The sequence below is a fragment of the Chlorocebus sabaeus genome, chromosome 13 (assembly GCF_047675955.1).
Source record: "Chlorocebus sabaeus isolate Y175 chromosome 13, mChlSab1.0.hap1, whole genome shotgun sequence".
NCBI lineage: Eukaryota > Metazoa > Chordata > Mammalia > Primates > Cercopithecidae > Chlorocebus > Chlorocebus sabaeus.
The window spans coordinates 20,671,395-20,697,672 of NC_132916.1; the positions used below are offsets into that span (position 1 = coordinate 20,671,395).

The 26,278-nt window shown below is 46.5% G+C and overlaps 1 protein-coding gene and 1 long non-coding RNA gene across 3 annotated transcripts; one reads left to right on the forward strand and one right to left on the reverse strand.

The window, feature by feature from the left end:
* Positions 1-10,771: 10,771 nt before the first annotated feature.
* Positions 10,772-17,814, reverse strand: LOC140713148 (uncharacterized). The gene is made up of 3 exons (XR_012095014.1): positions 17,674-17,814; positions 15,395-15,522; positions 10,772-12,523 (listed from the first exon to the last, which is right to left on the reverse strand). It is a non-coding gene; the product is annotated as an uncharacterized lncRNA (long non-coding RNA).
* Positions 17,815-18,270: 456 nt separating this feature from the next.
* ULBP3 (UL16 binding protein 3) lies at positions 18,271-25,616 on the forward strand. 2 transcript variants are annotated; one of them, XM_038001110.2, is made up of 5 exons: positions 18,271-18,379; positions 22,135-22,386; positions 22,610-22,882; positions 23,580-23,708; positions 25,076-25,616. In XM_038001110.2, exons 1-5 carry the CDS (start codon positions 18,325-18,327, stop codon positions 25,084-25,086), a joined length of 720 nt encoding a protein of 239 aa, XP_037857038.1. In that variant the 5' UTR covers positions 18,271-18,324; the 3' UTR covers positions 25,087-25,616. The 2 variants fall into 2 exon arrangements, with proteins under 2 accessions (XP_037857038.1, XP_037857037.1); XM_038001109.2 differs by lacking the exon at positions 18,271-18,379 and adding an exon at positions 18,660-18,821 and having other exon boundaries at positions 25,076-25,615.
* Positions 25,617-26,278: the final 662 nt, after the last annotated feature.

The following is a 26,278-nucleotide window of genomic DNA, read 5'->3' on the forward strand; positions in this document are numbered from 1 at the left end:
TACGGATAAACATCAGGGATTTTTCTGTGCTAGCAAAGAGGGACATAAGTCTAATCATGCACATCTGTTTTACAAAGTTATCCATCCCCTTCTCCCAGCAAACTCCTCTGATGTGAGTTCTACTGCAAATGCCAACCACCTCTGCAGGATTTCCCAAGATGCCTCATTCATTCAGCAGATGCACATTAACCACCTATGATGTGTTCATCACTGTGCCCAGTGCTGGAGTCACCAACCGTAGGCCATGCAGATAAGGCAGAGGGCAAGTGTGCTAGCTTCAGATTGGACTTGCTCCTGGGCAACCCACTTCGGTTCCTTACCAAAGTGTCTTCAATCGCTGGGCTCCAGGCTTCAGGCTCCACCTCTTCACACAGCCCTTCACAACTCTACTTTCACATCTATCTGTCACTGAGGGACTGGGACATGCAGTCCCTTGCTTGAGTCACATGGTTGGTTAGTGGCACAACAGGAACTAGAATCATGGACCCTCCTAGGTTCCTCCCTGGACCACTAGACCAGGCTTCCTCTGAACTGTCTGCTTGGTCAAGGCTGGGGTTGAAAGTAGGAAGACATAGCCAAGGTTTAATGGAAGAAGGAAGGTGTATGAAGCCCAAATCTCATCCACATATCAGGAGTTTTCTCCTGGTGCTTTAGTTTCCTTGGATGCGAAATGAAATTGGTAAATGAGAATTGGGTCTCTGGATGATTCTCCTGAACTGCCCCTCCTGGCAGAAGAGCAGGAGTGAGCATTTGTTTTGCTCCTAAGGACGAAAACCCAGCCCACAGCAGCACTCTACAAAACAGTAATTTTTTGATGTTCCTTGTTTTCACTGAAAAGGAAAATCATGTCCAGTTCTGCATTTTACTCCATAGTACAGCTAGATTTGTTTTAACATAAACAAATATTAATACGCTTATCTTGTACAAATTTTTGACCAAAATGAGTCTCTGGGGCAATGCACCAGCTGACCCTGTGGTTTCTTGCACTTTTGTCACCCATCTGAGTACTAACGGGCACATGGCTCAGTGCGAGATGTGGAGACTTACACATCTCCTAAATCTCACCCACACATCCTGCAGGCCTACACTTGAGCTTCAAGTAAACAGCTGGGGAGTCACACTTAGGTTTGATAATGAGTACCAAGAAGAGATCAATTCAATAATGATTTTTGCATTCATATGTGCTCCATATAAATGACCTCCCCCTTGCACCCACACCAGCCTGGCCCAGGACCCAAGTGACCCCTAGAAGAGGATCAGCCAGGTGCCAGGCAGAGCTGTGGGCTGGGAAGAAACATTTGCTCCCACTTAACAAACTAGCATATCGTGGATCTTCACAATAATGTGGAACAATGAGGGATTGCTTTTAAATGTTTAAAATCACTCCATCTTTTACTAATCATTAAGAAGTTTATTGTCAACTTCTTGTGAAAAGCAACCACACTTCTTCTGATAGCTCTTAGTAACCAAAACTTTTTTTTTTTTTTTCTTTTTGAGACGGAGTCTGGCTCCATTGCTCAGGCTGGAGTGCTGTGGCGCGATCTCGGCTCACTGCAAGCTCCGCCTCCCGGGTTCACGCCATTCTCCTGCCTCAGCCTCCCGAGTAGCTGGGACTACAGGTGCCCGCCACCACGCCCGGCTAATTTTTGTATTTTTTTTTTAGTAGAGACGGGGTTTCACCGTGTCAGCCAGGATGGTCTCAATCTCCTGACTTCGTGATCCACCCGCGTTGCCCTCCCAAAGTGCTGGGATTACAGGCATGAGCCACGGCGCCCGGCCAGTAACCAAAACATTTTTACAATCATATTTAAACACTTCCTTTTGTAGGGTAGCTAATGAACTGTGCAGGTGTCTGTTCAGATTTTGGAATTTTCGTGGATCCCTCATTCATCCACTGAGTTAGAACTGGTAAGAGTTTCCAGCCTTCCGATTTTCTGAACACGCAGTGCTGAGGTTACAATGGAGGGCAGGAGTTAGTGGGAACACTTTGTTATCTATGAGGCTTCATTTGCCTACACTTTCATCATTTCTGAGCCGCCATAGGGCAGTTTATTGTATTATGAAAGTTTATTTGCATAAAAATCTTCATTTGTTTTCTTGAAATTATGTTAACTGAGAAAAAAGAGCACATGACAGTATAAACAACTCTCACACAAACAGCTATCAAGAGATAATTTAAATGTTTTCTAGGGAGGCCGAGGTGAACAAATCGCTTGAGGCCAGAAGTTCAAGACCAGCCTGGCTAACATGGTGAAATGCTATCTCTACTAAAAATACAAAAATTAGGGGGGTGTGGTGGTACATGCCTGTAATTTCAGCTACCGCGGCAAGGGGGTGGGGGTTGGGGGGGGCGGGAGGCTGAGGCAAGAGGAATCGCTTGAGCCCAGGAGGCAGAGGTTGCAGTGAGCTGAGATTGCCTGGGTGACATAGACCCTGTCTAAAAAAAAAAAAAATTATTTAAATTTAACATTTATGAGGGTCTTTTTCTATGAAGTTGCCTGTATTTCCTTTTTTTTTTTTTTTTTTTTCTTTTTTTGAGACAGAGTGTCACTCTGTCGCCCAGGCTGGAGTGCAGTGGCCAGATCTCAGCTCACTGCAAGCTCCGCCTCCCGGGTTTACGCCATTCTCCTGCCTCAGCCTCCCGAGTAGCTGTGACTGCAGGTGCCCGCCACCTCGCCCGGCTAATTTTTTGTATTTTTAGTAGAGACGGGTTTTCACCGTGTTAACCAGGATGGTTTCGATCTCCTGACCTGGTGATCCGCCCACCTCGGCCTCCCAAAGTGTTGGGATTATAGACAGGCGTGAGCCACTGCTCCCGGTCTCCATTTTTTTCAAAAAGTATATCTCTCTTGGAGTTAAAAATGGTTTGATGGAATAATATAATTTCAACTAATTGAAATTATATTTTAATTATTATCCATCTCTAGTATTTATTATAGTCTTAGTACACTAAGTTTGTTGAGCCCATATTTTCCTTGAGGACTGAAGTCACTGTGAGTAAATTGCCACAAGGTTATTTTATTTCTGGAGGTTGTCTCCCCTAAGTACTGTGAAAACGTGTCATCTTGACAGGCTGCCAACACGGACATTTTCTCATTTACTAAGTAGGAGAATTCTGCAAGCACTTTCCATTATTTAAGAATTCATGGCCGGGCTTAGTGGCTCGCGTCTGTAATCCCAGCACTTTGGGAGGCCGAGGCGGGCGGATCACCAGGTCGAGAGATTGAGACCATCCTGGCTAACATAGTGAAACCCCGTCTCTACTAAAAATACAGAAAAGTTTGCCAGTGCGGTGGCGGGTGCCTCTCGCTCCAGCTACTCGGGAGGCTGAGGCAGGAGAATGGCGTGAACCCGGGAAGCGGAGCTTGCAGTGAGCTCAGATCGCGCCACTGCACTCCAGCCTGGGCAACAGAGGGAGACTCCGTCTCAGAAAAAAAAAAAATTCACAGCAAAAGATAAAAGTTTTTATTTTTGTTATTTATTTGTTTTATGAATGTGGCCCTTTCAGCTTTATAACAACAATCCAAATCAGTGTGCGAAAACCACACACAACCACTCTCCCGAGGAACACGCATCCAGGTAACTGAAGCCTGAATGAAACAGTATTTTTTCACTTGGTTTTCGTGGAATTCCGCCTCAGGTAGTCCTACCGCCTCCCCAAGGCCTGTGCTCATAGCTTTTTCTAGCCCCTAGGAGACTGGACCCTGGCAGCCCGCTCACCTCTGTCTCGCTCTTTAACTGCAGCGCCCTCTGGTGTACATTTTGATTTTAGCAGCCGAAGTCACTGGCTCTGTGTCATGTTGCTGGTGGGTCCTGGTGGTAGTTTTATTTTCTGTTTCTCTCAGGTAGTATCTAGAGATAAGTTAGAACGACAAGAGTTTGTAAGAAATAATAACAGTAAAAATTCGGAAAGCCAGACTCTCCAATGCTCACTGTAAAATGCTAAGGAAATAACCTCACTCTCCCCTAAGGACCTGGAGACATTGGCTTAGGAACTCACCTCATAGATCATTTAGGGCAACTCCCTCATCTGAAAGACAAGAAATCAAGGCCTGGAGGAGTTAAGTGACTTGTCAGGCTGATACAATGAGTTGGGTTGACCACCGAGGCCTTCTACTACCCCCTATGATGGAAAGAGCTACAATTCTCTGAGTATTACCACAAGCCAAGCACTATGCTAAGTCTATTACAGGCATTGGCTTATTTGAGGCCCACAGCAATATTTTGAGGTAGGTACTATCATGATGCCTATTTTACACACAGGGAAGCATAAGCTTAGCGAGCAAGACTGAGGAAACATGCATGCCCCATGTCACACAAACACAGGGTTTCTGATTGCAGAGCCGGTGCTTGAAACCACGACTGATCTTACTGCCTTTGTGGCAATTGTATACTTATATATGGATATGCACATATGTAGATACACGGATACAGGTGTATGGATGTACATGAATTTACACATATATATCAGTAAGCAAGATATAGTATCATTTTGCATATTTTGAAACTTAAACCAAATGGTATTATAATTGTATATACCTGGGGGGCAGATGGGGGAAGGATAAGTCCATTCCATCTGCTTTCTGCTGTGCCTTCCTATACTACAGAAACAGGAAAGCTAAAAACTACATTTCCCAGACTCCTTTACAGCCAGAGTCAGGATGTGGTGCAGATTCAGTCACTCAAATGTGGGGGAATTGCAGCAGGGGCCAGGCATCTGCTGCTTCTGCTGCCAAGCCCAGCGGGGGAGATATTCAGTTTTCTGGGCAGTGTTAGCTGAGGTCCTGGGCTCTGGTCGCTGGCTCTGAGGTGCTGAGAGCAGGGCACGTGGCGTCCATTTGAAGCTGAAAATCCTCACAGGCACAGTGGGATCTGCAGCGGGCAACAGCGGCTGTGGTTTCTGAGGGTGGTAGGTTTCTGATTATGGATGGATTCCTTCCTTGTCTTGGTGACTTCCTAACTGTGGCAGTAGTGATGTGGTAAAGAGTCGGCGGCCTTTTGATTCTAGTGGCTCACATGCGCTTTGGATGACTTCATGGGGCTGTGCAAAAAGATATTGGAGTCCAGAGCCTGCCAAGAGTGGGACTGGACCCTCAGAGTAAAGGTGGACTGATGGTCAACCAGTCTTCAAACAGAAGGCAGTCCAGGTTCAAGGCTTCTGAATGTCCCAAAATATCTCAATTCCTGCAGCAAAATTCAAGCAATTTTATAGCTATCAAGTACCTGATATAAGCAAATGAAATTCATTTCTGGAAGAAGGAAATATCATGCTACCTTTTTTTTTTTTTTGAGATGGGGTCTCATTCTGTCACCCAGGTTAGAGTTCAGTGGCGCGATCACAGCATACAGCAGCCTCCACTTCCCAGATCCAGGTGATCCTCCCACCTCAGTCTCCTGAGTGGCTGAAAGTACAGGTGCATGACCCCACACTCAGCTAATTTTTGTATTTTTACTAGAGATGGGGTTTTACCATGTTGCCCAGACTGGTCTCAAACATCTGGCCTCAAGCCATCTGCCCCACCTCAGCCTCAAAAAGTGCTGGGATTATAGGAGTGCGTCACTATGGCCAGCCCATCCTACACTTTATATTCTGTCAACAGCAATTTTTAAAACATCGTATCCAGAACGTAGACAAAGATAACCAACCACATGGGAAGATAAGATAGCAGAAATGAGAACCAGCTGAAACGTACAACAGAGACAGAAAATATATGGAACCTCTAGATCAGTACTCTGATAGAAATATAATGGAAGCCACAAGTGTGAGTCACACAGGGAATTTTAAATATTCTAGTGAACACATTGAAAAAATAAAAAGAAACAGGTGAAATACATTTTTACAATATTTTTAACTCAATATGTTTTAACTCAATTTTTTTAACCAAAACTATTATTTCAACATGTCATCAATAGACAAATGAATAATGAGACATTTGACTTCTTTTTTTTTTTTTTTTGGAGACAGAGTGTCGCTGTGTCACCCAGGCTGGAGTGCAGTGGTGCAATCTTGGCTTACTGTGAGCTCTGCCTCCCAGGTTCATGCCATTCTCCTGCCTCAGCCTCCCGAGTAGCTGGGACTACAGGCACCAGCCACCACGCCTGGCTAATTTTTTGTAGTTTTAGTAGAGACGGGGTTTCACCATGTTAGCCAGGATGGTCTCGATCTCCTGACCTCGTGATCTGCCTGTCTTGGCCTCCCAAAGTGCTGGGATTACAGGCGTGAGCCACCACACCCGGCTGACATTTGACATTTTTATACTAAACCTTTGAAATTTGGTGTGCACCATATACTAAAGTACATCTCAATTCAAACTAATTGTATTTCAATTTCTCAATAGCCTCGTGTAGCTAGTAACTGCTGGGTTAGACCTTGCAACTTCAAATTTTAGAATTATCTAGTCAGGTGTAGTGGCTCACACCTATAATCCCAGCACTTTGGGAGACCAAGGCGGGAGAATCATCTGAGGCCAGGAGTTCAAGACGAGTCAGGCCAACATGGTGAAACCCTGTCTCTACTAAAAATACAAAAATTAGCCAGGTGTGGTTGTGTAGCAGGACGAGCCGCAGACAAAACTCCTCAGACATCGGATTAAAGAAGGAAAAGGTTTTTTATTTGGCTAGGAGCATCAGCAGACTTGCCATCTTAAGAGCCAAGCTCTCCGAAAAAGAAATTCTTGGCCTTTTTAAAGGCTTACAACTTTAAGGGGTCCACGTGAAAGGGTCGTGATAAACCGAGCAAGCGTGAGAAATGTGACTGGGGGCTACATGCCTCAGCTAACAGAACAAAAAGTTTTACAATGCTTTTTTCATGCTGTGTCTGGAATTTACAGATAACACAAGTAGTTTAGGTCAGGGGTTGATGTTATTATTGTTATTTTTTTTACTCCTAGGGCAGGGTGGTGGTGCCAAAGTTGTCTGGCTATTTATCTTACTTTGGTTTCTTTCTTTTTGCTTTCTCTCTCCTCCTGTCTTGTGAACTAGGCAAGGTGTGGGGAGTAGTAGTGGTCTCCTTCCTTATCCCCCTCTTTGAGAATTTTCACTAATTAGTGGGAGTTTTATTTTTATTTTTTGAGTCTTTTTGCGAGACACAGTGATAGTGTTTTATGTAATACACTTGCATTGAAGTTTTCTGATGAACCATGGTAGCTACAAACCCTTTTATCATTCGAAGGAGTAAATGTAATATACAGGGGAGCAGCAAGCGAGTTTCTAGTACTAGTAATACACTTACAATGAGGGTTTTAAATTTTCTTATAGCTGTAAACTATTTTCTAAATGAAGACCAAGGGTCAAACCTCTGTTAAACCTGTACAGGCACATGTATCGACTTTGTCATGTCTTTAGCAGGTTAGTTTTTTACTGGGTCTTAAAAGCTTTTTCTAGTGAATAACACAGTATTTTTTAATAACAGAAGTTTTTAAGAGCCAGACGCTTGAACTTGGGGCATCTGTTTGGTGAAAGTGTTAAAGTAAAGTTATCTGGAGGCATTAACTCTTTTTTTTTTTTTTTTTTTTTTTTTTGAGACGGAGTCTCGCTCTGTCGCCCAGGCTGGAGTGCAGTGGCCAGATCTCAGCTCACTGCAAGCTCCGCCTCCCGGGTTTACGCCATTCTCCTGCCTCAGCCTCCGGAGTAGCTGGGACTACAGGCACCCGCCACCTCGCCCGGCTAGTTTTTTGTATTTTTAGTAGAGACGGGGTTTCACCGTGTTAGCCAGGATGGTCTCGATCTCCTGACCTCGTGATCCGCCCGTCTCGGCCTCCCACAGTGCTGGGATTACAGGCTTGAGCCACGGAGGCATTAACTCCTTTGCTTCTCAAGGCCATTGGTGTCTTATGTTAGCCTTTTTATAAGCATAACATGAAGAAACAGCTAGGCTGCCAGCAATGTTTTCAGCCAACTGAGCATATAGGTTTTGTCTTTTTTTGCTAAAGGAGGAGGTTCTGGTAACTTCTGGTTTATATGTTTCAAGAATGACTGAAAGACTCGGAATTGTTGCTGGGCTGGATGGGTCTGGGTTTCCTAAGTAGTATGTGTACAGTGGGGACACCTTATATAGGTGTTTCTTCTAGCATGGTCATGCGGGGGTAACAAGAACAAAACAATGTACAGCATATTCATATCAGCAAGGACAAAAGAGGTCCTTACCTGGGAAAAAGGTTGAATACAGTGACAGAACAATAGGAAAACAGTATTACAGGAAAACTATTAGTCCTAAGATTTTTAACTCCATTTACTTGCTTGATGAGTCCTCAAGCTTCGGCCATGCGTAGACTAGTCAGCTGCCGGTGTGTGACTAGAGCAGGGCTTGTTGTCTCCTCAAGCTTCAGTCGTGGGTAGACTGGTCAGCCTCCAGAGTGACCAGACCAGGACTGTCATCCTCAGCAGCAGCTTGGTCTCGTCTCAGGATCAGCTGGGTTGGATGATCTGTGTCCTGCTGGCTGGTCCACTTGTCCTGAGCTGCCAGTGTTAGCTGACTGTGGTGGATCCAAGACACAACACCTGCAACTTTAACAGCAGTGGGAGTGGACAAGGTTACAGTAGAGGGCCCATCCTATATGGGTCCTACAAAAATTAGATTTTACTTTAAACAGTGTCACTAGATTTAAAGTGGTGTCAGACTTATAGGCATTTCCATTTAGTCAATCATGAAGACTTCGTATGGCTACTTTTAAAGCCTGCATTTGTTTTTTTAAGGTTAATTCCCTTAGTTTCTGGAGGTCACCTTTAATTTGACTTATGATTTGGGGGTGGCCGACCGAACAAAATCTTATAGGGCAAATACCTAGTTTGTTTGGTGGGAGTGCACCTGACTCGGAGGAGGACCGTAGGCAAAAACCTGATTTTACCTTAAATGATTTTCCGGCAATACTTTTTTTTAGTAGCTGCTCGGGTGTCCAGTTCATGCATTTTACCTTTTCTTGAACTTTGTGGCCGATAGGCTGTGTGTAACTTTTATTTTATTTTTAACAGTCTTGTTAAATCTTGCACTATTTCAGCTACAAATGCTGGCCTATTGTCTGACTTTAAAGTTAGAGGTAGTCTAAACCTGGGGATAATGTCTTTTAACAGTACTTTAGTCACTTCTTGTACTTTTTCTGTCCTGGTGAGGAAAACTTTAACTTACCTTGAAAAGGTGCAAACAAGCACTAGCCTGTACCGATAGCCTCCAGCACGGGGCAGGTCTGTAAAATCTGTAAGCAGGTTTTCACAAGGTATGGCTCTTTTTCCTGTTTGAGTTTCTTAGAGGAGGGGCTCTTCTCCCCACACTGTCCCCATTTGTAACTCTATTTAGTGGCTTAGCCTTCAGTGAGAAATTGGAATCCAGATACAGCAGAATCTTGCTGCTTTTGACTTCTAATTGACCATGGGCTCCTGGGAGCCTAATGGGAGGGTCCCTAGTCTGCCCTAGTCTTTACATTTTTTAGCTCCTGTCAGCCTGATCAGATCAGTATTTGGTTCCTCCAAGGTGCAGCAGCCCTTGGCCAACGGCCTCTTTGTCTTGTGGCCTTGGCCATTTGCTTTATTGCCTTTTGAATATTTAACCTTCTGGTGTCCTTTCTTTTTGCATTTCGCACATTAATCTCTCTCTAGCCTTGTCTGGCTCTTGAATCTTTGCCTAACTTGACTTTTTTCACGTTTATATGCACGACCACCTCTTCTCATATTGCTAATTTTTTTTTATAAGAGCTGTTGCTAATAGATTGGCTTTTTTTCTAAAGTCTTCTTTTTTTTTTTTTTTTTTTTTACTGAGTTTTCCTGCTCTTAGGCCAGCTGGTGGGGCCGGGCAACGGCGCGGGCCCTGCCCCCGTGCACTGCTATCTGTCTCTCCTGTTTTCTTCTGATTCTCTTTTTTACATTTACTCTTAGTCTTTTTTTTTTCTTTTGCTCTTTTCCAGTTTTGTCCCTTGGTCACAGTTAACATACACCTTGGTGGCCGCTTTTATAGACTAGGTGGTATTCATGCCCGCAGCTTCTGCTTGATGTTACCCTGGGCTTGCTTTTCAAATGAAGTATTCACTATATACTAATTTTCAGCAGCCTCAGGGTTAAATGGGGTGTAAAACCAGAATGCTTTATAGTCTCTTATAAAAGTGACTTAGGCTCTTGTCAGCTCCTTGAAGCATTCCTGAAATCTTTTTTAAATGACTTGCTTTTTTCTACCAAGTTTTAGCCTCTGCAGAAGTGCTTCTCAGTACCTCTGCAAACGCTGAAGCTGAGTTGCATTCTCTGGGTCTTTTTTCCCCTTTTTCCTGGAGTTTAACAGGCTCTTTTCTTTATATAATGTTCCATGCACTTGGAGGGTTAAACAGGCATACCGAGAGTCAGGTAAATGTTTACAGTCTTACCTTTACTGAGGTATTTAATTCTAAGGCCCGAATTAAAGCAATGAGCTCAGCTTAATGACAGTGTCCAGGGTTACCACCACATATTCTGCACTTCTGTCTCCTTGTGGGTTGATGAAGCTCTTCCTATCCACGTATAGCTCCTAGTTTACTGATGCCCAAGGCTGGTCCCAGAGGTCAGGTCTGCTAGAGTAAACTTGAGTCCAACACCTCTACACAGTTATGCTTGACAGGGCTCTAGCTGCCGGGAGCAAGGTGGCGGGTTCAGGGTGTTGTCAGTTTAGTAGATCAATGGTTGAAACGGCTGATAGATGAAAGTCTGTTGCCTCCCTCCCCTCCCCACCCCCCGGATGTGGGCTTGGTCATTATAATAGACAGGTCCTCCGTCTCCCTGAGAGGCATTTACATAGCTCCAGCAAGACCAGATCTGAGACGGCCCACCTGACTATCTTGACTTCCTTCCTTGGCCTCTGGAGGCTCCAATCCTCCCCTTCGAGGTGAGACCTGGGGTGTGTTAGCTTCTGAATCTCATTTCCGAGGGGGCTGTTGGCCTTGGTAAAGCGGGGTAGTGGGCTGGGACATATGAAGAAAGAATTTCTATTATCTCTGGTGACTCCTGCAAACCTGGCTTCTCCTGCTGTTTCTGGGACTCCTTTTTTAACTCTGTGTCTGCTGGTGAAGCTGCTCTTACTTTTACTTTTGGCTTTTTTGCAATAAGCTGTTAAACAGGGCTAAATTTATGCTGGTTTTGTCTATATTATATTTAACCATGAGTCAATATAAAGGAATTTGATCTACGTACACTGGCTGTCCTCTGACCCCTGTCACCACCTTAAATACATGGCCAGTTGTTCTCTGTCTATAGTTCCTTCCATGGGCCATCCAACACCAAAAGAGGGCAGTTCTAATTCACACAGAGTTCTTAACCTCTAGGAGGTTAACTTAACTCTATAATCTCCTGCAAAACCTTTCTTAAGGTTCTGTAACGTGCATTTTAACAGAGTAACTTTTGATGATTTGATGACTTTTTTTCTTTTTGAATTTTTTTTTAACACAGTTCCTACTGGAGTGGGCATACTTTGTGTCTGACCTATTTTTTTCTCAAGATAAAACAACATTCACACTGTAAGAAGGAAAGGGTAAAAGATCACTCACTCATCTAATTCACACTAAATCAAAATCAAAACTAAAACCACAGTGTCAAGCAAGTCAAGTCAAAAACAAAAACCAAAGTGCCGGTACAGGCACGCCGTGGGTGATCAGGCCACACTTCCACTCAAATGGAGTGGGCAAGTTCCAAAGACCAGTCTTACCAAGTTTCAGATGTCCGGACTTAAAGTGCCAGTTCCTTCCCGGTGTTCAGCCACTGCCTTGATCCTCCGTGGGGGCCTGCTGTGCACTGCTCTGACGAGGTGTTCCACCAGGGCAAATGCCTACCTGAGAACGCTCTCAGGATCCGCGTCGCTCAAGCTGGCCAGCGTCCCCCACAGGGATGCTCTACAGGGCAGGCATAAGCTGCCTAAGGGGCTGCTTCCACAGTTGGTTAATCACCTCGCTTCCCGGTCAGGGAACCAAGAAATGTAGCAGGAGAGCTGCAGACAAAACTCCTCAGACACCGGATTAAAGAAGGAAGAGGTTTTTTATTCCGCCGGGAGCGTCGGCAGACTCGCGTCTTAAGAGCCCAGCTTCCCCCAAAAGAAGTTCTTCGCCTTTTTAAAGGCTTACAACTTTAAGAGGTCCACGTGAAAGTGTCGTGATAAATCGAGCAAGCATGGGAAACATGACTGGGGGCTACATGCCTCAGCTAACAGAACAAAAAGTTTTACAATGCTTTTTTCATACAGTGTCTGGAATTTACAGATAACACAAGTAGTTTAGGTCAGGGATTGATGTTATTATTATTATTTCTTTAACTCCTAGGGCAGGGTGGTGGTGCTGAGGTTGTCTGGCTATTTATCTTACTTTGGTTTCTTTCTAACTTTTTGCTTTCTCTCTCCTCCTGTCTTGTGAACTAGGCAAGGTGTGGGGAGTAGGAGTGGTCTCCTTCCTTAATTGGGCCTGTCTATAGTCCCAGCTACTCAGGAGGCTAAAGCACAAGAATCAATTGAACTCAGGAAGTGGAGGTTGCAGTCAGCCGAGATGACACCACTGCACTTCAGCCCAGAAGACAGAGCAAGACTCTGTTTCAAAAAAAAAAAAAAAAAAAAATTAGAATTATCAGGCAGGGATTTAAAAATAACTATGCTTACTATGATTTAATAACTTAAAAAATGAAAAAACAACAGAAAAAAATTCATTACTTCAAATGTAAGATATATGCACTATGGAATAATCTATAAGTATAAAACTAACTGGAATGAAGAACTCAACAGATGGCTTTAATAGCAAATTAGAGCTGAAGAGAGAAGTGTAAGCTGGAAGGTAGGTCAAGAAAGAGAAATCATTTGGAATGCAGTACAGGAAGACTGAAGAGTGGAAAAATTTAGAAGAGACAGTAAAATTCAGAAGCCACAGCTGCTGTGGCAGACACTGTAGAAAGGTTCACCCCACATTTAATTGGAATCCTAAAAGGACAGGTAAAACAACACAGAAGGCATATTTTGAGAGACAATGGCTGCGAATTTTAAAAACTGGCTAGGAGGCTGTTGTCAAATTGATTGTCTTTCCTATTGATTATATTTTATCAATAATTGCTTTTAAATTTTTCCCTTTTAAGTTGTTCTCTTCAAACATACTTTTCTTGAAGACAACATTTAAGATATTCTCCAATTTCATCACAATGCACCTAGGAGTTAATTTATTTTTATTTATTCTAATTGAGATTGGTTATGTTTCCTAAAATTGAGAATCTATGTCTTTCATAAAATCTGAAAAAGTTCTTAGCCATTAGCTCTTTGAAAATTTCCTCTCCCTCATTTTCTTCTCTGCTTTTGGAAGTCCAATTAGAGGCAGGTTGGCCCTTTTCCTTGTACATCCATATCTTTATACTTCTCTCTTGCAGTTTCAGCATGAAACTCTCTCTCTACCAAATTTTGAATGATTTCTTCAGATCCATCCAGGTCAGTGACTTCATCTTATATTTAATATGCTGCTTCTCAGTGTGTTGAGTTTCAAATTTTAATTAACATATTTTTCATTGCTGTAAGTGCTGCTTGGTTCTTTCTATTTCAGATATAACTAGTCTTTTTGACAATGTCTCAATGGTTGCAGTGGGTTTTTTTCTTTTATGTCTTTAATGATTTAAGGATACATATTTTACTATTTTCTTTTTAGTTCTAATATCTGTAGTTCTTCAGGGCCGAACGTACTCTGTGGGATTGGCTCACTCACTTACTGTGATTTGACTCTTGATATATTCTATAGGTTTCTGAGCATTTTTGTGGCATGGCTTTTTTACTGCAGGAAGCCTCTGCTGCCTACGTGAGGTTGTGTTCTGCAGAGATATTATGTTGGATTCTGTTCAACGCCTGTGGATCTCCACAAGCCAGGGATCATTTTTGTTCATTTTTTGGCTTGCACATTCCCGGAGCAGTCAGGTAGAAAACATTCTAGCCCTCAGGACAGCTGCAGTGACGAATCCTCAGGGCAGAGTGCTTTACTGGATTTTACACGCGCAGTGCTGCTCTCGCTGGGCATCATTGTTGCTGCTGTGGTTCTTTGTTAGTTTCTTGGGTAGAGGAGGCACCTTAGCAAAAAAGCTTTTAAAACAAGATTTGAAATAACTTTATTTTGAGCAAAAGATATTCCTGGTTTTCTTGCTCTGTTGTTGCTGTGTCATGTGGTGCCTGCCAGTTACAGCTAAACTGTCAGTTTTGCTGTTTCGAGGCAGAAAAATGCTCAAATCACAAGTAAATATCTAGGCGTCCCAGGAGGTGACTCTGGTAGTGTGTATTTTCATTGCTCATTTCCACTCTTAAAGGTACAATTCTCCTGATGTTTTAACATTTTCTAGGGTGCCATCCTGTATGTTAAATCCAAAATTGATGATTTCTTCTCAAAGGTAGTGTTAACATAATTGACACAGTTTAGATATATTATAAAAAAGTATTGAAATCTATTCAACATTGTTCGTTAAGCTTCTGTTAGGGTCATAAAATATCTTGTCATGTCTGATTAATTCAAGTAAGTTCAGTTTTTAAACGACACTGCTGTTCTACAATGTGCTATTTATTGTTAAAGCCTAGAATTTATAAGTGTTTCCAATAACTGAAAGAGACTGGGTGTTTTACTAAGATATCTATTACAATTATCATAAATTAAGACTGTGGGCCGATTTTATGAAATCTATAAAATATAGAAATGATAGGAAGTAAAAATGAATGTAATGTAGTTCTAGCCTTCATTTTGTCTAAAAGTCAATGTTCAGTGAAAACATTGCTGTTTTTCTCTTCTGCAAACCTGAAGCAAGCACTGCTAGAAACATGATTTTCTACAGAATTGACAGATTGGTAAGATAATTCATGACTGAAGTAGTATCATTCATCTGTTTAACGTTTATAGCCTGGGAACACGCCTTATAATATGGCCAAATGCCTATGTATTTCAATACGCTCCCAAAGATAAGAGACTTTAAGCTCCTATGTTCACAAAGGAGTATTGTCTGTAAATTACATCTCAATAAGTTTAATATTTATAAAATAGGAGGAGAGAAGACTAGCACTAGTCGAATAAGAGAAAAACAATAAGCTTGTACAATCTACAAATGCATCTGTGAAAAGGTAGGTTAAAGTAGAAACCATTCTCCACCTCCTTGAGACTGTGACTAAAAGCCTAGAATAGTACAAATCCACTGGGTGAAGACAGGAAATAAGCTCAGGCTTCTGGCTCCCACCCTCATATTACCCCAGAGAAACAATGGAGGGAAGAAGGAAACACTTGGCCCTCAGGCTACACAACAACAACCCTGGTTGCAAGATAACAACAGAGTATTCTTTCTCAAATATGAAGGAAAAGAACTTGAGCCTAGAATTTTATATCCAGTCCAGTTCTCATTTAAATAGGAAGGTATCTTTTCTGTTGCAGTGATAACAAATTGCCACCCACATACTTACCTGCTTAAATCAGTACATCTTTATTATTTCACAGTCCTCTAGGTCACAAGCCTGAGATGGCTTGATTGGTTTCTCTGCTCCCAGTCCTCAAGGTCAAGGTCAAGTTCAAGGTGTCCACCAGCTGGGCTCTGATTGGGAGGTTCCAGGAAGCATTTGTGCATTCAGGTTGCTGGCAGAATCCAGTCCTTGGACCTGTGGGACTGAGGTCCCAGCTTCCCTGCTGGCTGTCAGCTGCAGCCCTTCCCTAACTCCTAGAGGCCCCTCTCCAGTATTGCTCATGGTCCCCACATCTCAGAGCCAGCAACAGTGCATGGAATCCTTCTCATGCTTAGAATCTCTCTGACATTGGACACATCTTTCTTGGCTCCAGCCTGAGAAAATTTTCTGCTTTTTAGAGCTCATGTGATGGCACTGGGCCCACTCAGAGAACCCAGGAAAATCTATTTTAAGGTCAACTGATTAGTAGCTTTAATTATGACTATGCAGAGCCTAGACTAGCGGTTCCTAGACTCACAGTACCTAGACTAGTGGTGCCTAGACTAGGAGCAGCTGGTTTCTCTAGGCCCCTCACCCCTTATTCTCTCCATCCCCTTCTTCCTGGCCCCCTTTCCTTTCCCATTTCCATTCCCACTTTCCCACACATTCTTTCTTTGCTTAAAATACTGGATTTTCCTGCCCTTGGTGTGCTCCAGGCTTAAACAAACAGGCTAAGACAGCAGCTAGTTGCCATATCATCAGTGTTTTCTAGAACATATCGTTCTAGAAAAGGTACAGGAAACTTGAAGGGGCAGCTACCAAGTCCTGCCCACCATAGTGTTTTAGAAATATTCGAAACATAGAAAACCTGAAGGATATTTGCCTCCTAAAAACCAAGTTGGAAATAGTTTAGAGGAAGGTACCTCAATAGCAAGAGAAACACAGGAGATGTGACAAGAGAACCGAGAAGGACAAGTGACCAAAGAATCTGTTCCAGATTACTGTTATCTCACAACAAGGGAAATGTGAAGTTAGAATTACAGAAAGAAGTGTAGCTAAGAATAACCGAGAATTACAGCTAGGAAAGATATCAGGAAAATGGGGTTGGAGGTGGCACGCAAAAGGAATAGGAAAATATGCTGATACTTCTAAAATTAGGAATAAAATGAAACCATTAATACCAATAAATGTGATACATATTGGTATGAGTCATAGGTTAAGGACAGCCACCCTGAGAAGAAAACTAGAATGTATAGCTTTCAAACCAACCAAAGAAAACCTCAGTATACTAAATGGAACACAGGTATGGAGGGGATCACGAGACCAGCCTGGCCAACATAGTGAAACCCCATCTCAACTAAAAATACAAAAAAACTAGCCAGGCATGGTGGGAGGTGCCTGTAATCCTAGCTACTCAGGAGGCTGAGGCAGGAGAATCGCTTGAACCTGGCAGGCGGAGGTTGCAGCAAGCCTAGATCACGCCACTGCACACCAGCCCGGGCAACAGTATGAGACAACGTCTCAAAAAAAAAAAAAAAAAAAAAAAAAAGCAAGAAAAAAGACAAGATTTTCCTGGCCCTGGTGCACTCTAGGCTCAATCAAACCAGCTGAAGACAGCAGTTTGCTGTCCGTCGTCACACTATGTTTTCTAGAAGATTCTATCCTGATGAAGCACTCCCAGACTGGTTGAAAACCAAAGTTACTCTTCCTTGGAAAATCTTTGTGGACACCAGGTGGAGACTGAAATTTCCAAGTTGGTGCCAGGCGCAGTGGCTCACGCCTGTAATCCCAACGCTTTGGGAGGCCGAGGCAGGCAGATCACCTCAGGCCTGGAGTTCGACACCAGCATGGCCAACATGGTGAGACCCTGTCTCTACTAAAATTGCAAAAGTTAGCAGGAGGTGGTGGTAGGCGCCTCTAATTCCAGCTACTCGGGAGGCTGAGGGAGGAGAATCGCTTGAACCCGGGTGGCAGAGATTGTAGTGAGCTGAGATCGTCCCACTGCACTCCAGTCTGGGCTACAGAGTGAGACTCTGTCTCACAAACAACCAACCAACCAAGAAAACAACAAACAAAACCCAACAACTAAAAAAGGAAAAAAGGCAAAAAATAAAAAATAAAAAATAAAAAAAAAATTACCAACCTCCATGCTGCCACCTTCAGGCCCCTGGGGGTTACAACCTCCGCTCCAGCTCCCCTCTGCACCTGTGCTGTTCCTCTGAGCCCCATTCACTCCCACAACTCTCTCATTCATTCACTGGTTCACTCAGCCTCCAACCATCCTTAAATCATGTCAGGCTCACCAGGTGATGGAGAGAAAAATCATCCTCTGTGGGTCTGAAAAACACGCCTGAGTCCTGATAGTGGGTCTTGCTTTCACTTCCACCCCCTCACAGCACCCCCAGGGCCATGAAGAGGCCACGGCCTGGGCTCAGAGCTCCAGCTGTCCTCAGGGTGGGCCTGGCATTTGCTGACTTCAGGGAGAGCGGGAGACCTCACAACTGAAATAGGAAACCCGCCCTAGGCCCACGGATTTGGGTGTAGTTGGCCACAGGTGAGTGTGCAGCTAAGTGAGCCCCACGCATGCGTAGACCCCTCCCTCGGCTTCTGCTCTCCATGGAAACACAATTGATTACATGATGACTGATCACTGTCGGCCACTAGGACTTTCTTTTCTTTCCTTTTTTTCCAGAAGTCATAAAGGCATGTAGAATATACTCAAAGACCGCCTCAGCTTTTAGTGGAGAGGCAAAGAAGGTCCACTCCGGACTGGGAAGCAGCTGCGCCCTGGACGGAGCGGGGCGGGGACTCTGGGCGCAGGCTGAAGGACGGCGGGTGTCGCTGACAGAGGCGGTGACGCGGCCGCCACTGAATATCCCTGTGCAAGTTTCATCGCTTTCCTGTGCATCAGTGCTTACACTGGGGTAATAATAAATGCTGTGCTAAAAAATTAAATGAGGCGGTCAAGAAGGAACCGTGTCCTGGCCCGCGCGGCGCCCGGGGTGGAGGGTAAGTGTTGGCTAGAGGGGGCCGCTGTCAGGCCACGAGCCCGGGGCGGCATGGGGCGGAGCATCCCCAAACAAGAGCAGGCTTAGGCTCCCTGGGTCCCAGCCCGGGGTGGGGCGGGGAAGGGCGAGACTGGGCGGGATAGGGCGGAGCAGCCCTCCAAACTTGGGCAGGCGTAGGCTCCCGGGGATCCCTGCGCTGGGGGGGTACTGGAGCCGGCGCCGTGGGCGGGACGGGACGGAGAGGGGCGGGGCGGGCCGGAGCATACTCTACCACTAGCAGGCATGGGAGGGTGGAAGTGATTCATTCGCCGGTCCCCACATTGACCGCTCCTCCAGTCAGCTGCGCTCCAGGTCTACGATGGCAGTGGCCGCCAGCCCTGCGATCCTTCTGTGCCTCTTGACTCTGTACCTGCTATCCGACTGGTCCGGGACGGGGCGGGCCGGTGAGTTTGGGGATGGAGCTTCATCGGGGCAGGGGCGAAACCTGGGGGGCTGTGGACTGCAGCGCGTTTCAGAGGAGGGAAGGCTTCTAGAAGGATCGGCGCGATCTCCCCGGACTGCCCCCTCGCTCAGTTCCCATTCGCTGCTCTTTTTCGCCAGGTCCGCTTCCTAAGGCTGCTGCTTGCCCCGCAGGGCAGGCGGGGGGTCAAAGAAGGCGAAAAAGGAACCGCAGGAGGGTAGAGGAGCCAAAAAGCTGCAGAGGGCTAGGTGGGGAGGGGATCCCTTGGTGGAGCCCCGCAGCTCCACTCGCCCTCGGGAAGGAGAAACCAGAGCCCCTGGAACCCGAGCTGGGGTCAAGACAGGGGTGAAGGGGGGTTCCACAGAGATACGATCACTGACACCCCAATCAGCCACAGGTCTGCTCTGCTCTCGCCGGCTCTCTACCACACAAACCCTCCAGCATCCCCAGGGCTCCATGCCCTGGAACTTCCCCCTGCGCTTTGCTGCAGACACTCAACTGCCCCCAGTGGCTCAGCAGACACTTCCTACTCCTCCCCTCACTATTCACTTCCACTACTCAGGACGCATCCTTTCACTCCCCATCTCAGCCCAGCCCTGTCACCCCACAGGCCTCCCTCACCTCCCCATTCAAGAAGGGGCCCTTAGCACCTCCTCCACCAAATAACACCTTCACTCCCTTTGCCTGATCACACACCCCAGCGGACACACCCCAGCAAACACACCCCATGCTTTCCACAAAACCTAATGCAGGGGGGATGGGAAGTACCATGTCCCCCAGGATGACCCTGGGAGCGCCCGTGGGTAGAGGCACCCACTACTGCCCTTGGATCCCAGACCCACCTGTTCTTCCTACTGGGGAGCCAGCGTCATATAGAGTAGTCACTAAGCAGACAGGTATCAGCAAACCCTTTCTAGAAAGGAAAAGCTGAAGGCACTTTGGTCCTTGCTGGCCATGGGTACTCTGTGTGTCAAGTCCTGTCCCTTTGTAGAGGAACAGCAGGCAATGGCAACTTGCAAATAAAAGGGAGACCAGATGTGGACACCATCCTAGGTTGCTGACCCCAGGTGAAGGCACATGCTGTGTCCTGGCAATTGCTGCCCCATCCCCTGGGGTGTCATCTCCAAGTGGTGTAAGTTGAAGAGTCACAGGTGTGTCCGACCCTGCCTGTGGCTTCTGGGTGGTGTGGATGTGATGGATGTGAGTGGAGGTTCTATGGTTCGGGGCCAATGCTCCCCTGCCTTGCTGCTGAGTGGCATCATCGGTCCCTTGGGGCGATCAGGGACCCTCCCTGAAGCCTCAGGTGTGAGCTGAGGGTGAGGGGTACACCCATGTGGTGTCCTGGGGATCGGGGCTAACTGCTTGTGCAGCTTCTTGGTTCCCTGTGGCCCTGCTCCGGCCCATCCCAGGAGACCCACCTGCATCTTCTCACTGCTGGGCCTACCTTCCTAATGACCTAAAGGGTGAGGAGCACACCGTGTGATGGGCAGCTCTGAGGCTGTATGGTCACTGCCCTCCCATAGCTGGAGGCCCATCTCCACCAGGGCCCAGGACCACAACTGGAGCCACTTTTAAGGGAGGGGATTTAATTGCTGTGAGTGGCACAGCCTTGCTTCTGAGCAGTAGGGGACCCTGTTGTGATTCCGTGGTTGGGAATAGCCATGAAATCCACATAGCACCTTTTCCAACCACACATGCCTCTGGGATCTTAGGGAGTCCAGGGTCAAATAGCCATAGTGGCAGGTCCAGCAACACTCCTCATGAGAGTGTGTATGGCTGCATCCCAGCTACCAGAGCAGCATTCAGTAGTGACAGGGGATGTCATATGACCAGCACAACCTATAATAGTTACTACATTAACTACAAACACTAACCATTCCCGGTAGAAATCCAGGAAATGTGAAATTACCATCGAATGGGTCTATGAACCCAGCACATCCCTCTAAGCTGGACCTGACACAGGCGTCCATCTGTTACTTTGCTCCAAATGCACCTCATGAGTAAGAGGGGAGCAAGTTAATGCTTCACATCTCAGGGAAGAGCTCAGATCGCACACTGTGTCCACTAGGAGTGTCTGGGTATTTGCTGTTTCATGGTGTACAGTTACCAGAGTGAATGTCCTTCTTGCTCTGTGGGGGAGTCTGAAGGAGTCATTGCAGTTACTGTGGGGTTGAAGGGGCTCACCAGGGGCTCTGGGCTCTCCTTCTAGTAAGGGACTCTGCATCTGAGATGTGGCTCAGTTCTCAAGGCTGGGCAAAGGAGCTCAGTTATTTCCTGGGGTGGCAACTTTCAGCCTCCTGGTCATCCATCCTTGCATTTTGTCTTTGTGGTAATTATTTAAATCTAGTAGTATCCGGGTGGAGTCTCCATCTCTTTTGGATCTTGGACCCTTTTGTTCTATGGGGCATAGCTTTGTAAGACTGAGGTCCCCAGCTGGCATTGTTACTTCTCTAATTATTTCCATCATTGCACCCTCCTTCCTGCTGACAGTTGATAGCCTCCTCTTGAGATCTGTTATTTCAGGATTTTCCACCCCCATTACTACCGGGAGCCCATTTCAGGAACAGCATCTCCTACCCCTGACCCTGGCCTTCAGCAACAGGCATCCCTGAGCTTCCTGACAGTCTGCTGCCTTCTCCTGGGGCCTTCTTTATATGCTGGGTAAACAGGAGTCTTCCAGGCTTCCCTTGAGCACAGAGGGTGGACATTGTTCTGGATTCCATACTGCAGTCACTGTGGCATGGGCACTTCTCTTAGTCTTTTGTTCCTTCCTCTACAACCTGCCATGTAAGACCTGGGTTTTCTGTTTCATGTGGTGTGGGTCATTCCTTTCTCCAAGGTTCCAAGGGCAACCTCCTAGCAGATGATCACATTCCAGGGAACTTACTATGTCTTGTTACCCATAATAAATGAACTCACCCTTATCCAATGTTGACTACATCGTACCCACTGCACCATGCTCCAACATCCTCAGGGTGCCTTCCCACACCCTCCCGCCTCCTGCAGTCCACCTGGGCTGCTGCTGAAGATCCTGCCATCTAAGTCCTTCCTCCTGTAGCAGGCCTGCCACCTCCCTGGCAGGGTGCTGTGCTGACGGATGTGAGTATAGGTCTGGGCAGAGTGGGGAGATGGACATGTTGGTGACTCATGGTTCCTCCACAGGCAGAGACCACCGTCGAGGAAGAGAAATTCATGCTCTGCCACCCCAGCCCTTCAGGAAACCCTCTTGCTGTCCCAGTGTTTGGGGTCGTTCCCCCGCACCAACACTCTCCGGTGTTTTTTCTTTTTTTCCATAGATGCTCACTCTCTCTGGTATAACTTCAACATCACTCGTGGGCAACAGTGGTGTGAGGTCCAGGGCCAGGCTGATCAGAAGAATTTCCTCTCCTATGACTGTGGCAGTGACAAGGTCTTATCTATGGGTCACCTAGAAGAGCAGCTGGATGTCACAGATGCCTGGGGAAAACAATTGGAAATACTGAAAGAGGCAGGGCGGAGGCTCAGAATGGAACTGGCTGACACTGAGCTGGAGGATTTCACACCCAGCGGTGAGTGGAGGAGACCAAGGACAGAAGGGAGCAGAGTGTGGGCTCAGGGGCTGCACTTTGTGTGGGGAAAAAATTAGACGTGGGACCTCCATGAAGCCCAGCAGCAAGGGCAGGACTTGGAGGAGAAAACAGAACCAGATGAGAAGGGTCTCAGCATAGGAGGATGTGGGACAGGGAAGAGAATGTGTAAAGACCAGAGCTGATCTCTTTCTGATTGGGGCAGGACCCCTCACGCTGCAGGCCAGGATGTCTTGTGAGTGTGAAGTCAACGGACCCATCCGTGGATCTTGGCAGTTCAGCTTCAATGGACAGAAGTTCCTCCTCTTTGACTCAAACAACAGAAAGTGGACAGTGGTTCAGGCTGGAGCCAGGCGGATGAAAGAGAAGTGGGAGGACAGCAAACTAACCATGTTCTTCCAGAAGGTCTCAATGGGAGACTGCAAAACCTGGCTTAGGGACTTCCTGATGCACAGGAAGAAGAGGCTGGAACTCACAGGTAACTGACAGGGGAGCACTGGGAGCACCCTGGAGATGCCATCGAGTTACACCCTTGTCTGTGAGTGTCTGAGTATGGTGGGTGTGGGTGTATGGGTGTGAGTGGGTGTGAGTCTATGTGTGTGTGTGAGTGTGTCAGTGAGTGTAAGAACGTGAACCCCTCATGGGGGGGCTCCTACTTGGGGTGCCTGGGCTCTCCCATCCTCCTCTTCTCTCTCCCTCCTGACTCCTCTTCCTCACTGCACTTGCTTTTGCTCCACTCACTGTGGATTTCTCGCCAGCCTCGAAACTGTAGGCGTCATTGTGTTTCTGGGCCTTTCTCCTTAGATTTCCCTCCACCTAGGATTACTTTTCCTTTCCTCTCCCTTGGTCTCTTTCTAGAAATCCATCAAAACTACCTCAAATGCCAGCCCCGAGACTCTCCTGTCCCCGACCCTGGGGCATCACCTCCTCTTCCACCAGAGCAGGAGGGTGGGCTGTGCTGTCACCTTGATTTCCTCAGCAGCTATGTGAGCTCCCTGAGGACAGGGACACCCCCTCTCCCTTCCTACCCCCAGGAACTGTCACAGCGGCTGCCCCACAGCAGGGGAGACAAATCCTCTGCCTTCCAGGATGACCTAGGGCAGCAGGAGCTGAGGAAGCATCTCCTCAGATTTGTGGCGTGGACAAGGGCTGTCACTCCTGTGTTTCCATTTCAGCACCACCCACCGTGGCCCCAGGCACAGCCCAGACCAAAGCCATGGCCACCAGCCTCAGTCCCTGGAGCCTCCTCATCATCCTCTGCTTCACCCTCCCTGGCATCTTAGGAGAGTCCTTTAGAGTGACAGGTACTGTAGGCAAAACTGTGAGGGGAACAAGAGACAGATAGGGGAGGTGGGAGGAAGGGAAAGGAGAATTCCCAGAGCCCCACCCCTCCCCATGGCTGGGACCTTCTCATCCTGACATGAGACAGATGAATGACACCTGGTGTCGCCTGTTGGCAGTGACCTGGGCAGCTCAACTTTGGGTTCTGATGGATTCTCACCATCAGGGCCAGAGGGAAAGGGAGGGGCCTATACCAAGGCTCAGGGCCTGTTGAGTTCAAGAGGGTTTAGACAATTCAGGCCTGTTTCAGAGCAGGTTTCTATTCGGGAAGGGTAGTGGTGTGTGGCCTGCAGGCAGTAGGAACTCAGGCATGGGCAGTCTGCACAATAGGAGAGGAGCAGCATGGCCGCTTCACCTAGGAGGTGTCAAGGGAAGGGGCGTCCCTGGAAGAGGCTAAGAAGAGAGAGACCTGGGGGAATTCCAGACCTGGGGGAATTCCAGTCCGCCAATAGGAGAGGAGCAGCATAGCCGCTTCACCTAGGATGTCAAGGGAAGGGGCGTCCCTGGAAGAGGCTAAGAAGAGAGAGACCTGGGGGAATTCCAGGACGAGGGGGCTGTGAGGGCCTTGGCCCACCCAGTTCCTCCCAGTTCCTAAGGCTGCATTCCCAGAGAAAGCACCTTGAGTCCCAGCAGTTAAGGTGGAAGGTGAAGAGTAGAGCATGTACAGGATGAGGTTTAGGAAATGGCCAAGCCCCTTGGACCCATGGGATTCCTGGCCGGGCCCTGGGGTGATGCCCCTGCCATTCTGCCTCCTGCACACTCCAGATCCTGAGCCAGCTGATGGCCCTGCCTGGAGCAGAGTGGACTCAGGCAGGGGAGCTGAGCTGCTGCTAGAGGTCCATGGTTGCCTCTGAGCTTGGCTGGGAATGAATGGGGTGGGACAGGGGCAGTCCCATTCAGAGCTATGGGTGCAGCTCCCAGGGTGAGGAGAGGCTGAGAGCGAAGGGGAAAGAAGGAGGTTTGCCTGCAAGCCCACCCAAGGCCAGGGAACATGGATCCAGAGACCTCTCTTTGGAGAGAGCTCCCCCAGGTCCTCTATACTCTTCTATGAGAGAGAGGATCAGGCCCTGAGTGAGGGTGCAGACCCCTCATTACCAGCCTCAGTTCTGAGCCCCTGAGGGCTGTAACAGGACCTGGGCTGGCTCTGTGTTGTGGTGAAGGAGGGAGGAGGTTGGGACAGGCTGCACAACCAGGAGTAGGGTTGGAGGGAAAAACATGTTCCTTATTTGGGGGAGAAGCTCTGAAATGGGGAGGGTATGGGAGGGATCACCCAGGAGAATAGACACAGGTTTTTCTCAGCCACTTAAACCAACACTTCATCTTTCCCAAGGTGGAAGATGATACCAGGAAGCCTTTGTTAGCCTCGTCTGGTTCCCACTCTCCCTTCAGAGAAGGCGCCTGTCTACTTACCACTGTGCCTTACTGGACAACCAGGAATTCAAGCCTTAGCAAGCCCACCGGCCCCCAGCAGATGATGAGGACATTGTAGACTCAACATCTCATGCCACTCGTTACCTTTGCTGATGATCCTAGCAGCCATTTTTCTTAATATCTTCTGCCATTTTCTTTTGGTGCTAATGGATGGAATTCCTGTACAAGTTTTAACTGAACAAGAAATCTCAGCAAAAGCATTTTATTTCTACTTCTTTGATTGTGGAAAAGCAGACACTTCTCTGAAGCATGACCTTATTCTTCTAAACGGTATTGCTAGTAAAATAGCATGGTGGACTTCAGGCCTCAGGGATCCTTTCCATGCACTGACCAAGAATGGTATTAATCCTTTTTATTGTTATGGTTAATAATGGTATTAATCCTTTTTATTGTTATTTTATTGTTATTGTTAATGGTATTAATCCCTGTTATTGTTATTTTATTTATTAACAATAAAATCCTTTTATTGTTTTTTTTTTTTTTTTTTTTTTTTTTACATTTTCTCATTCTGTCAACCATATTGGAGTGAAATGGCATAGTCATCACTCACTGTAATCTCTAACTCCTGGGCTCAAGTGATCCTCTAGACTCAGCCTCTAGAATAGCTGGGACTACAGGCGCATGCCACCATGCCTAGCAATTGTTTTATTTTTAGGTAGAGATTGGGTCTTCCTACATTGCCCAGGCTGGTCTTCAACTCCTGGCCTCAAGCAATCCTTTTATCTTTGCCTCCCAATTGCTCTGGGATTACAGACCTGAACCACAGCGTCTGTTGTAGAAATTTTTAAGTATTTAATATGAAAATGTATTACATTCATGATTATTTTATTTAGTAATTTATTAGACTGTACTTATAGTTAAATAAAGATATCTATTTTCAAAGAACCTTATTGGCTTTGGAATTTTGGTTTGTAACCCAGTAGAGAATTAATGGGATTTCATTCTTCTGCCATGTTATGTTTAGTAATACACCCAGGGATGCTGCTAGATATCTTTTGGAGACAGAGACTTTAAAGATCACTCTTAATTTACAAGCAGCCTGGCTGTCAGTCTTCACCACTGTCCTGATGCCCTGGGGGCCGGCAGGTATTCCTGCCTCTAT